Here is a 13216-nt window from a genome sequence, read left to right on the forward strand (position 1 = left end):
TTCCATCCTAACAGTAGCACTGACAAAATACCCTAAAACGTCTCTCCTGCCAAAAACTAAAAATGCTAGATAAAATGTAAAAACATCTTTTTAAATGCACTGCTGAGCTGTCAAGGAATTAAGAAATCTGGAACAAAAACAAAGTGATTTCACATAGGAATCCTGGAAGGTAAGAAAGCTCCCACATCCACTTTACTCTAAAGGCACCAGCTAACTCTTAGTAAGCCTGATGTTTGTTCTGCAGACTGAACAAGAATGGGAGGGAGATAAGGTTTAGGGCCAGCCCAAGGTATAGATTTGAATTTCAGATATCTAAAGCAGTGAACTGCTCAGAGAAAGGGAAAACAAGAAAGTATCCCTCCCCTGTTTTTAAAGTTTATTTATTTATTTATTTTGAGAGAGAATGAATGAATGAATGAATGAATGAATGAATGAAGGACTATCCCAAGCAGGCTCCATGCTATCAGCATGGAGCCTGACACAGGACTCAAATTCAGGAACTGTGAGATCATGACCTGAGACAAAATCAAGAGATGAGCGCTTAGCCGACTGAGCTACCCAGGCACCCCAGCCCTTTTTAAAAAAGAGGTGGCATGCATGAAGGGGAAGAAAAACCTCCCGGCAAATGGATAGATATAAGCAGCTTTCAACTGGTTGTAGGGCCTAACTCCACATTAATCATAAACCCCTCAAGCGGAAAATTTTATTCAGAGTGGCCCTAAGGGTTGCAGTCTTCAGGCATCTTCAACAATGTAGCAAACACAGGTGAATATAAATCCTATCTGGAGAACTGACACTTCAATCCATCCCTCAAAGAATTCCTACAGGTAGCAATTCAATAAACACCTCTAACCCCCATAACCATGGGAAATAAGAAACAACAAGAATCAGCTAATCAAGACAAATAGCAAAATCAGTCCCATAAAACATCAGATATTGGAATTATCAGGTGAACAGAGATATAAAATTAAGGCTTCAAAATATCTTCATATGAAGAAGGAATAGGAGACTATAAAAAGTATCCAAGCATATCTGAAGAAGCGAATGGAATTTCTAGAAATGAAAAATAAAATAAATAAAATTTAAAACTCAGTGGAAGAGTTACATAGGCAAGTAGAGGGAGATGAAGATACAGAGTTAAAAAGAGGAGCTAGCAAGATGGAAAGTGTGAGAGAGGTTAAGAAACGTGAGAGATGGAATTCCAGCCATGGAGAAGTATCAGGGTCTGAACCTGCCCCCCTGCCATAAACAACCAGAAACCACACGAGTATGCAAAAACGAACATTTTCAGACATTCAAAACAGGAAGTGAAGCACTGTGAACTCTCAAAGGGGGAGAAACAAACAAGGTGAGACCTGTACTTGCCCTAGCCTTCATCTAGGAGGCAATTTCCATATTATAGCACAGAAAGGTAGAATCCAAACAGGGCCCAGCAGACTTGCTGATTTGAGAAGACAGAGCGAGCCTAGAGTTCAGACGTCATGGCTAGGATTTGCAGAGCAGAGAAAGAGCTCCAGAAAATTTGTTTATGGGTCCCCTTGAGAACACCAATCTTTTCATGCCCAGGGTGAAATCCGTGAGGCCATGCAAAGAACAAATTGTGGACAAAAAGCAATTACTGGGGAGCTACAGCCAAAAAATTCCCAGAGATCATAAAGGGTCAGGATCACTCAAGTTCCCAATAGCCAGAATGGAGATAACTCTTTGAGTTCACTAGGTATTCAGTAGGGATCCCAGAAGAGTTGCACCTTAGTGGCAAAGTTAAACCAGTAGTCCTAGAGGAAAAGCTACTCTAGCCCTGCCTCCCAAAAAGCTTGAAAGCAAGCTTTCACAAGGATTAAACTTATTCACAAGGAATTTAACTACGTGCCAGAACAATGTACAAAATACTTTATTTTTTTTTAATGTGCAAAATACTTTAAAGGAATACAACAAAATCCAGAATGCAGAATGTAACATATACAGTGTCCAGCATCCAATAAAAAAAATTATTGGACATGTGAACAAAGAAGAAAATGTGATGAATAACCAGGAGAAAAATCAGTTAATAGAAGCAGACCCAAGAATCACAGAAATGATAAAAATTAGGAGACATTCGCTATTAAAATGAAAATGTTCAGGATGCTCAAGAATTATTTTTATTATTTTTAAAAATTTTGTAATGTTTATTTATTTTTGACAGAGAGACACACACACACACACCCATACACACAGAATGCAAGTGGGGGAGGGGCAGAGAGAGAGGGAGACACAGAATCCAAAGCAAGCTCCAGGCTCCAAGCTGTCAGCACAGAGCCCGATGTGGGGCTTGAACTCACAAACTGTGAGCCGAAGTCGGATGCTTAATCGACTGAGCCACCCAGGTGCCCCAAGAATTATTTTAAAACATACAAAGAATAAAAAGAGAAATGGAAGATTTGAAAGAACATACATAATTTGTAAAAATAAATGTTGAATTATGTGAAATAAAAATTCACACCATAGGATTAACAGCAATTTAGAGAATTAAGAAAAGATAGATGAACTTACAGATACAGCAAGAGAAATGATTCAAAATAAAGCACAGAAAAAAAAAAAAGGAAAAAAAATGATGGTGCCTCAGCTAACTTTAGAAAAACATCAAGTGGTCTAGTATACAGGTAACTGTAGTTCCAAAAGGAGAAGATGGAGGCAAAGAAAATATAAAATCAGAGAAATGATGGCTAAAATTTTCTAAATGTGATGAAACTCATAAACCCAGCAAATCTAAGAAGTTCAATAAACTCCCAGCAGAATAATCACACACACAGAGAAAACATACATCAACACAAATGGTAATCAAATTGCTAAAACCAGTGCTAAAGAGAAAAATCTTAAAAGCAGTCAGAAAAAAAGACAATTTTAGTATGGAGGAACAAAGATTAAAAAGTTATTCTAGATTTCTCATCTAAAGCTATACAAGTCAGATGACAATGAATAACCTCTTCAAAAATCCTAAGGAGGAAAAAGGCAACATAGAACAGTATACCTAGCAAAATTACCTTTGGAAAATTGGGTCAAAATAGGCTTTTTCAAGTAAACAGAAGGTGAGACCTGCACTAGAAGATATGATAATGGAAATTACTTCAGCCAGACAGAAATGATACACCTGTGAATTAAGCGTCCAAATGGTAAATATGTAAATAAGACTTTTATTTTTAATTTTCTTTTTAAACTGCTTAAGGCAAAAATAACAATAGTTATTATGGGATTTGCAAAATACATATAAGTAAAATGAACGACAACAGCACAGTAAACAGAAGGAGAGAAAGGAAACAGCAGAATATATTTTTTTCACATCCTTTCCAAGTGCACATGAAACTTCATGAAGATCACAAAATTCTGAATCACAAAATAAGCCTAACCAAATAAAAAAAACCCTAAAATACAGAGTATGTTCTCTGACAAAAACAGAAATTAGAGTAACAGAAAGTTGTGCAGAAAATCCTCCAAATGTGTGCAAATTAACAATACACTTGTAAGTAACTGAAAGGGATAAAGAAGAAATCACAAGGATCAGCCCACGACACAGATTTTTTGCCCTGGGTTAGAAGCAGGGGTCAGCAAACTACAACCCTCAGGCCAAATCCTGCCTGAATCCTGTTTTTGTAAATAAAATTTTACTGGAGTGCAGCCATACCGATTCTTTTACAAGCTGCCCATGACTGCTTTCCTACTACAACGCAGGGCTGAGGAGTGGCAACAGAGACCGTATGTATGGTCTACAAGGCTTAAATATTTACTGAGTTGTTACAGAAAGTGCACCAGTTTACTAACCTCTGATTTAAAGCATAGATTCTGGTATCAGACTACCTAGGTTTGAACATCAGCTCCATCTCTCATTAATTAATTAGATTACTTTCAGCAGTTATGTAGCCTCTCTGAACCGCAGTTTCCTCACCTATTAAGTGGGAATAATAAAAGTGTTTCATAGGGTTACTATGAGAATTAACATATATACATACACAAAAAAGTTAATATGTGGTTAATGTTACATAAATGTTTGTTATCATCATCATTGTTAATTTACCACAACCATAACTAGCTTTAAGAACCTATGCCCTCTACCTGTCTGAATGAGAAATGCCATCTAATACTCAGAAACAAATTCTGCAAAGTAGAATTACTATTTAAACCCTCAAATGGGCAGAATGAATGGCTCCCATGAAAAGATACAGTATATAGTTTGTTGTGGCTCTCCATCAAATCACCCTGGCAGAAAGACCAAGGGAACAAGAGGAGAGGACTTACTTTTCCTGGGAGTCTTGGAAATTACAGGGTATCAGTAAATATCTAGCTAAAAGAAATCTACCTACTGTGTAGAGATTAAAATTTCACAAAACAAATATAAAGTGAGGAATAGTCAGAGGGGGACTGCCCATTCTACTGATGCTTCTTCTGACTTGGCTCATCCTACACACACAGCAAACCACAATGGGCCAAAAGCTTTAAAACTCCATGTATCTCCATAGAGCCTCGAAGCATCCAGCTCTGTACAGACAGTGAAAAAAAAGGAGATCTGGAAGCACTTCCTCTGTAGCCCTGATAAACTTAACATGGCCAAAATCAACCTCCCTCAGCACAGGTTAAGCAACAGCAGAGAGGATAAGAGAGAAATAACCAAGCCAATACTGCTTCCTCTCCTAGCTTTCTATCATTTTTTACTGTATCATGTTTTCTCACATTTACCCAGCCTGGGTAGGTGAGGAAGAAGATAAAGTTTTCCAGTAAAAGTAACGCTTTAACCATGTAAGAGTTGGGTAGAAAAGTAAGAGAAAGTGCCTTTCAGACCAAAGGACAGCAAGATTAGAGAGATCATGGTGCCTTCAGGAAAAAGCCTAATTCAGGGTAGCTGAGGGGAGGAGTGCCAACTGGAAAGTGGCCAGAGACAAGGCTGGAGAAGCAGGCCAAAGCCAGAGAAAGGGTCAACTTTGTCTTCTAAGAGAGTTGGAATAAAGAGAGATTCAGTTTTAAAGGTATCGTACATAGTATATTTGTATGACATTTGGCAGGGATGGGGGGCGGTATCTGGAGTTGAGGAGAGAAACTGGGGCTTCACTGTTAACTGACATGGACATTAAAATCATGGCTCTAGATGATCACCTAGAGAGAATAAGTAAAAAGAAAAGAAGGCCACAGATTCCTAAAGAACACTGACATTTAAGAAGCAGACAGAAGGAAAGGCACCTTTAATTAAGAAGTAAAAGTCAGAAAGGGAAAAAGAAAACCAGCTTCTCGAATTTCTCCTTGATCCCAACAAAACCTTAGTTGTGTCCCTTAACTGAACTGGATTTATTAAAAGATTCTAGTGCACTCAATGCTCAAATAAGAAAACTATCCTAATAGACACAGCTAGACGCATCCCATGAGTTCCTGCAATTGTAAACCATATTCAAATAACAAACAATTATACTTAAAACATGTTAGTATGTGAGTCCTTGTGGTCTCAGTGTTCATTACACAAGAACTAATGATCATGATGTCACAAAGTAAAATCACAAATTTTGCAAGAGAGGCAGGACTTGATGGAATAAATACTGGTAAAATCCTACATAAAATCATTAGAAATTAGGATCTGGCAGAGAAATAGAAAAAAACTCAAGAATAATACAATAGGCACTTGAGATATGTCAAGTTAGCAAGAGACTGCGAAAAGGCACTTGGAAAAACCAGTGAACTCCCCTAATATTTTTGCAAAAATTACTCTCTTGATAATCATGTGCCAAAAGGCTAAGGTACACTAAAGCCTTTTATTTTGTACCATCATAAAATTGACAAAATTAAGTTAAAAACTAATGCTTTATTCTTAGTTCATTCTGTAAATCACCAGAGCTGTAACTACAGCTTAGATTTTGTTCAACATGAGAAATGTTTTTGCAGTGTACTGTTGTATTTGCAAGATAAAGTATCAAATTTCCCTTCCTCCCACTTAGAAATTTTAGTCCCTGTTTGATGTGCGTTATAGAAACAGACTTTTCAGGCCCTAATTATTCTCAGTAAGGCAGACTTCTGGTGTCAGAGTGGATATTCAGTCCATTTAGAAGAAAGCCTCTGGGAAAATAATATTCAGCATTACTGTTAACAGGGAAATTCACTGGATAAATCTTAATAGAGCACTATTATAAAATGCAAAAATCACAATTATTTCCTAGTTGATAGCTCATAAACAGTTCAGATATTAGTGAATATATTCTCAAATATATTTTTTAACTAAGGCATTTTCTCAATAGAATTTCAGAGATACTCTTCTTAATCTTCAGTCGGCAGCAGTTCCTTATAAGCTTTAATTGTATTTAAGATGGATGAATTTCTTCTGAAATATAAATAACTACTTCCTAAGTTCCATGTTTGGGAGGCAGGAGAGCATTGTGATTAAAAACATGAGCTTTGGAGTGTGACTGACCTGGGTTTCCGCTCTGGCTCCATTTACTAGCTGTGTAACCTGGGGCAAGTTATTTAACCTCTCTAAGTCTCAGTTTCTTTATCTGTAAAATAGAGATAATAATAGTATCTATTTCATAGGGTTGCTGTGAGGATTAAATAAGATAATGCAGGCTCAGCACAATGCCTGGTACTTAGTATGTGCTCAGTAACTTTTAGCTATTATTATGTTTTTTATAAGCTTAAACTTTTAAGTAACACATTCTCATGAAGATTTGTGATAATAAAATACATGTACCAAAGGCTTTTCTTATAAGTTCTACAAAATAAGCAAAATTAAAGGCTTTCAACTAGGAAGAGCTATGGGCATGACTTCTCCTTATATACACAAAAGAAATTCCTCAGCAATGCAACACATAACATTTAGAAAGAGCAATTTCAAAATTAGGAAGAAAACATCTATTTTGAAAGAATACAGATACTTATAGTTAATACATCGTGGACTTCATAAAACCTTTAGTAAATGACTAAAAAAAAAATCCATGTACGTTTGTTTCATAAAATTTAATCTCCCAAGAGATAGGTTAAGAGTAATTCTCTTCCTTTTAAAAAAGAAAATAAAATTGATATGAGGACAGTAAGGGACTTGAAAAATAGCAAAACAGGACATGAATTAAGGTTCTGTAATTGCCAATCACTGCTACAATACTAATATTAAACCTAGAAGCACATTTTTCCCCAAATGAAAGGTTCCAATTAAGTCTTAAAGATCTCTTAACAGACTCTTAACAGAAAGGCATATTAATCTATGCTACTCAAAGAAGCTATTCCTTAGTTATAAATAAAATATCTGTCATTTTCAAGAGAACAAAACACAATGTGATCTGTTTTTATAAAATCTCAACCTATAAAATTAATTTTATGAACTGAAAAGCAGGCAACTAAAATCTTTCTAAAAGTTAAAATGACTGTTAAAGTCTAATTTTAACATAAAACTGTTAAAGACTACAAATTAACCATACCTGCAAAATTCAACTTCTTACCACTTCTTTTTTTTTTTTTTTTTTTAAATTTTTTTTCAACGTTTTTTATTTATTTTTGGCACAGAGAGAGACAGAGCATGAACGGGGGAGGGGCACAGAGAGAGGGAGACACAGAATCGGAAACAGGCTCCAGGCTCTGAGCCATCAGCCCAGAGCCTGACGCGGGGCTCGAACTCACGAACCGCGAGATAGTGACCTGGCTGAAGTCGGACGCTTAGCCGACTGCGCCACCCAGGCGCCCCTCTTACCACTTCTTAAATATGTTTTAGGTATAACAAGTTCCATGAAAACACCATAAAAAAGTTCTTGGCCTGTTTAATTTTTTAAAATAATCATTCACTAGAAGTAGATGATAATTTGGGAACTGATAATTATATCCTTTGTTTTCAACTTTGATTTTGTATAAAAATAGCTCTTATAGGAACCACCTCCTTATTTTCAATAAAAAATGTAACTTCAACAGAAACCTTTAAAATAACTGAAAATTAAAATGTATACAGCTCTACTTAGAGAAACTTAGTTTTCCTAAGATGTCTTCCTAAGACGTCTTTCATCTGTCTTATCAACATAAGGAAAGTTATGTTGATACCTGGAAAAGTTATATGTAAAATTTCTAGGACAATTAGGTAATATTCTACTGAGTCAGAATCTCTTTGGCTTTTATAATAGTATTAATTCAATTAAAAAGTTTGTGATATGTGAAATAAAGACCACTTCTTGTTCTTATTTTTCTTATATTCATCAACTATCCACCCAATGTACCTCCACCCTTGAACAAACAGGTATTTTTCATCAATTGCTTTCCAATTTAATATTTATAGATTTGTAATCATTTCTTATAGTACACGTTTATAAGATGTAGTTTAGAAAAAGAAAAAAAATCACATACCTGCCCGTCTAAGTCGAATGCTAAACAAGCTATACCATGTGTATGAGCATCCTTTAGAATTGATATGGTCTGCACAGTGTATGAATCCCAAACACAGATATAAGGCTCTTTCCCAACTTGTCCCGTTGCTACCAATACTCGTTCAGGATGCAATGCAAGGCTGCAAAATAAATAAATAAACTGACTTAAAACTGTTTATAGAGCTTTTATATTTGATATACATAAACTTTATATATACAAATGCAAAATTTAGACTTTATCCATTTAATATAATTTGGACTTAAAATAACTTCTAGTGGGGGTGCCTGGGTAGCTCAGTCAGTTAAGTGTCCAACTTCAGCTCAGGTCATGATCTCACGGTTTGTGAGGTCGAGCCCCGCGTCAGGCTCTGTGCTGAATGCTTGCTCGGAGCCTGGAGCCTGCTTGGGATTCTGTGTCTCCTTCTCTCTACCCCTCCCTCACTCATGCTCTGTCTCACTTTGTCTCTCAAAAACAAATAAATGTAAAAAAAAAAAAAAAAAAAAAAAATTAAAGTAACTTCTAGGGGTGCCTGGGTGGCTCAGTTGGTTAAGTGTCAAACCTCAGCTCGGGTCAAGATCTCACAGTTTGTTGAGTTTGAGCCCTGCTTCAGAACTCTGTGCTGACAGCTCAGAGCCTGGAGCCTGCCTCTGATTCTGTGTCTCCCTCTCTCTCTGCCCCTCCCCTGCTCATGTTCCTTCTCTTTCAAAAATAAATATTAAAAAATTTTTTTAATAAAATAACTTCTACAAAAATCCATACTGAGTTATTACTTGACTAGTATATGTATGTTATGACCAGATGATGATAGACTTCAAAATCTCTGTAATATGATATAATGTGTGTAAACTTTGCAAGAAAAGGATTCTCACAATGGCTCAATTGCACCACAGCAACAAATTAGTAGCAGCCTCACCACATGCCACTTTCTCTTTTGGTATTCATCTGTTTTTAAGCCCTCTCTCCTATTTTACTCTTTTATTACATGACATTACACAAAATCTTAGCATCCAAAAATAGCACTTAGTAACACTCCTATGGTAATAAATTATAAACCCCATTTTTAATTGAAGTAAAATTGGTATATAAGTTTTAATTATGTAACATTTTAATTAAATATCTGTGTTCAAAGTGATCACCTCCAAAAGTCTAGTTATCATCTATTACCATACATTTGACTCCCTTCACCCCTCAACCGCCTACCCTTGTAGTAACCACCATTCTGTTTGTCTATGAGTTTGTTTTTGTTATATTTTATTTTTTTAGATTCCACATATGAGTGAAGTAATACTATTTTTTACTTTCTCCTTCTGACTTAGTTCACTTAATACCCTCATGGTCCATCCATGTTGTCAACATCTGATTTCATTCTTTTTTACGGCTGAATAGTATTCCACAATGTCTATATACCACACCTTCTTTATCCATTCATCCACTGATGCATATTTAGGTTGTTTCCATATCTTGACTATTGTAAATAATGTTGTAATGAACACCAGGCTGCATATATCTTCTTGTATTAATGTTTTAATGTTCAGATAAATGTCCAGTAGTGGGACTGTTAGATAGTATGGCAGCTCTATTCTCAACTTTTTGAGGAATAACCATAGTGTTTTACACAGCAGCTGCACTAATTTATATTCCCAGGGTTTTATTTACATATGAGGGCTCCTGTTTCTCCACACCCTCTCCAACACTTGTTATTTCTTGTCATTTTGATGACAGCCAATCTAACCCATATGAGGTGATATCTTATTACGGTTTTGGTTTGCATTTCCCTAATAATTAGTGATGCTGAACATGTTTTCATGTGTCTGTTAGCCATTTATAGGTCTCCTTTAGAAAAATGTCTATGCAGATCCTCTGGTCATTTTTTTATTTGAACTGTTTTTTGTTAAGTTGTAGGAATTTTTTAATATATTTTGGATATTAACCCCTTGGCAAATATGTAATTTGCAAATATCTTCTCCCATTTAGTAGGATGCCTTTTCCTTTTGATGATGGTTTCTTTCACTATGCAGAGGCTTTTTAGTTTGATGTATTTCAATATGTTTATTTTTTTAAGGTTTATTTATTTTTGAGACAGAGAGAGAGAGCGAGCGCACTAGCAGGGAAGGGGCAGAGAGAGAGGAGACACAGAATCCTAAGCAGGCTCCAGGCTCCAAGCTGTCAGCACAGAGCCCGATGCAGGCTGGAAGTCACAAACCACAAGATCATGACCTGAGCCAAAGTCAGACACTTAACCAACTGAGCCACCCAGGTGTCCCTCAATTTGTTTACTTTTGCCTTTGATTCCCTTGTCTTTGGAGTTAGATCCACAAATACATTGCTAAGACTGATGTCAAGGAGCTTGCCACCTGTTTTCTTCTAGAAGCTTTATGGTTTCAGGTCTTACGTTCAAGTTTTAAATCCATTTTGAGTTAATATTGGGGTACACTATAAGATAGTGGTCTAGTTTCATTCTTTCGCATATGACTGTCCAGTTTTCCCAACACCATCTTTTGAAGAGACTGTCCTTTCTCCAGTTTATGCTCTTGGCTCCACTGCCATAAACTAAATGTCCATACACGTGTGGGTTTATTCCGGGGCTCTCAATTTTGCTTCACTGATCTATGTGTCTGTTTTTATACCAATACCATAGTTTTGTTTACTATAGCACAAATATTTCAAAAAACAGAAGAGTCACCCATAGTTCACAGAAAGTAGTCTGAGTCTTTAAAAACAAGACAAAGACCAAACAGTTGGTAATGGTTTATGTACATTATTAGCAGGAGGCACGAAGTAAATACAAATTTCTCCTTCATAAATTTTTCTATAAATAGATTCAGGTTATGAGATTCATCTTTAGGAGAAAAAAAATCACTCCTGGCCTCAGAGTCAAGGATGAGTTGAAAGTGGGAAAAGTTAGGAGGGTATTAGGACAGAATCAACTGATTGGATGTAGTGAGTTGGGGGGAAAGAAAGGTCTAAGATGACTCTTGGGCTTCTGGCTTGAGCATCTGGATGGTTTAGATGGTATTCATCAAGTCAGGGAATACTAAATGAGTAACCAGAGGGAGGGAAGATAAGTAGGAATGGAAGGTTGACTCAACATATAAAAGTCAACCAATATATCATAGTAATAGAATAAAAATCAATCCTAAAAAAAATAGAAAAGTAAAACAAATACAAACCCATATACATTAATCTCAATAGACACAGAAGACGCATATGACAAAAACCCAACCCCTTTTGTGATAAAAATACACAACAAACTATGAATTAAAGAGAACTTACTCAACTTGATAAAGGGGAATCTATGAAAACCCACAGCTATTATCACATTTAATGGTGAGAGCCTGAAAGTTTCCCCTTTAAGTACAGGAAGGAGACAAGGATGTCACCTCTTGTCACTTCCATTCAACATGATACTGGATATTCTGAACAGGACAATTGGGCAAGAACAAGAAACAAAAGGAAGAAGTAAAACTATCTCTACTTATAGATGATATTATCTCGTATAAAGAAAATCCTAAGGAATCCACAAACAACAACAAAATAAATCCCAAGTAGAGTTAATAAGCAATGTGGTAGGATATAAGGTCAATATAAAATATCAATTATATTTCTATACACTAGCAATGAACAATCTGAAAATTAAGTTAAAACAATTTCACTTATGATAGCATCAAAAACAACAAAACATTTAGGAATACATTTAGCAAAAAAGTACAAGACTTGTACACTGAAAAGTACAAAACATCGTTCATTTTTAAAAGATCTAAATAAGTGGAAAGATACACTGTAATATAATTACATGTTATATGTAATATTGTAATACTACAATTTTGTTAAAATGACATTACTTCCTAAATTGATCAGTAGCTCCCAGCTACCCAAAAACAGGAAATGACAAAAAACAAATAAGTCTCCAACAGTTTACCAGAAAAAGGCAATCCCATCAACGTCCTAAAGTCCAGGAACTCCCTACTATCTTAATGTTAATGCTTTGCTAGAGGGAAAAACAACCTTAGTTTGACAATAGCTAGGCCTCTAGTAAGTCTTTAGCACGTGAAAGCCTCTTTGGAAACTCCCTCTTGACTTTATCTCCTACCTCCCCCCACATAAAACGGTCACCTCCCACACTTGCAGTGCGTACTTCCTGCCCAGAGTCCTGTCCCCGTGCATTAATAAAATCACCTTTTTGCACCAAAGAAGTCTCAAGAATTCTTTCTTGGTCATTGGCTCCAGACCCCCACCATCCCAAAACTTCACCAAAAATATTCCATTTTTCTACAGCTTCTACTTCCTTGCTGAGAACTTAAAACATTTCATTTGTTTCAAGAACATTCCCGTTTACTTCACGGCATATAGTTATAACAACTGCTCTAAATTCTTTGATAATTCCAACACTTCATTGTGGGGCTGATAACTACTGTCTTTTATAAGTTCTTAAGAATTTCCTAATTTTTTGTGTGATCATTTTGGATTATATCCTGGACATTTGGAATACTGTGCTATAAACCCTGGGCCCTGTTAAAATCCTCTAGAGAATGCTGTGTTTCAGCAGGCAAGCACTCTGGTTAGGTTCAGGGCACATGTCCCAGTTCTCCTTCTATGGTTCCAATGTTAGTTTAATTTTTAAAGCCTTTGTAGTATTACCACATGTACACACCACAGGGGCCAATTTGGAAGCTGGATGATTATAGTTCAGTTTTCAAAGACTTTGATACGCTGTTTCTAATTAGTTCCAACCATGTGCAGCCTAAAAGTCTAGGACATCAAATGTAACTTTATAAGATCTCCCTGCTCTCCATAAACTCCCCCAACTCTCAATCTCCCAGGGGCTCTACTTCATTGTACTATGACTAGAAAGTCCAGAGTATGA

General features: G+C 36.1%; 1 protein-coding gene across 5 annotated transcripts in view; it reads right to left on the minus strand.

Moving 5' to 3' along the window:
* The window catches only part of EML5 (EMAP like 5), a 178836-nt gene that overhangs the window by 144703 nt on the left and 20917 nt on the right, over positions 1 to 13216 (minus strand). For 3 of the 5 annotated variants that reach the window (XM_042990305.1, XM_042990304.1, XM_042990303.1), the window contains exon 2: positions 8332 to 8491. In XM_042990305.1, coding sequence (XP_042846239.1) covers positions 8332 to 8491 — 160 coding nt within the window. Of the gene's footprint in view, positions 1 to 3795; positions 3920 to 6421; positions 6504 to 8331; positions 8492 to 13216 lie in introns of those variants that run through there. The other 2 variants (XM_042990307.1, XM_042990306.1) reach the window with 2 other exon arrangements.

This window comes from Panthera tigris, chromosome B3 (genome assembly GCF_018350195.1).
Source record: "Panthera tigris isolate Pti1 chromosome B3, P.tigris_Pti1_mat1.1, whole genome shotgun sequence".
NCBI lineage: Eukaryota > Metazoa > Chordata > Mammalia > Carnivora > Felidae > Panthera > Panthera tigris.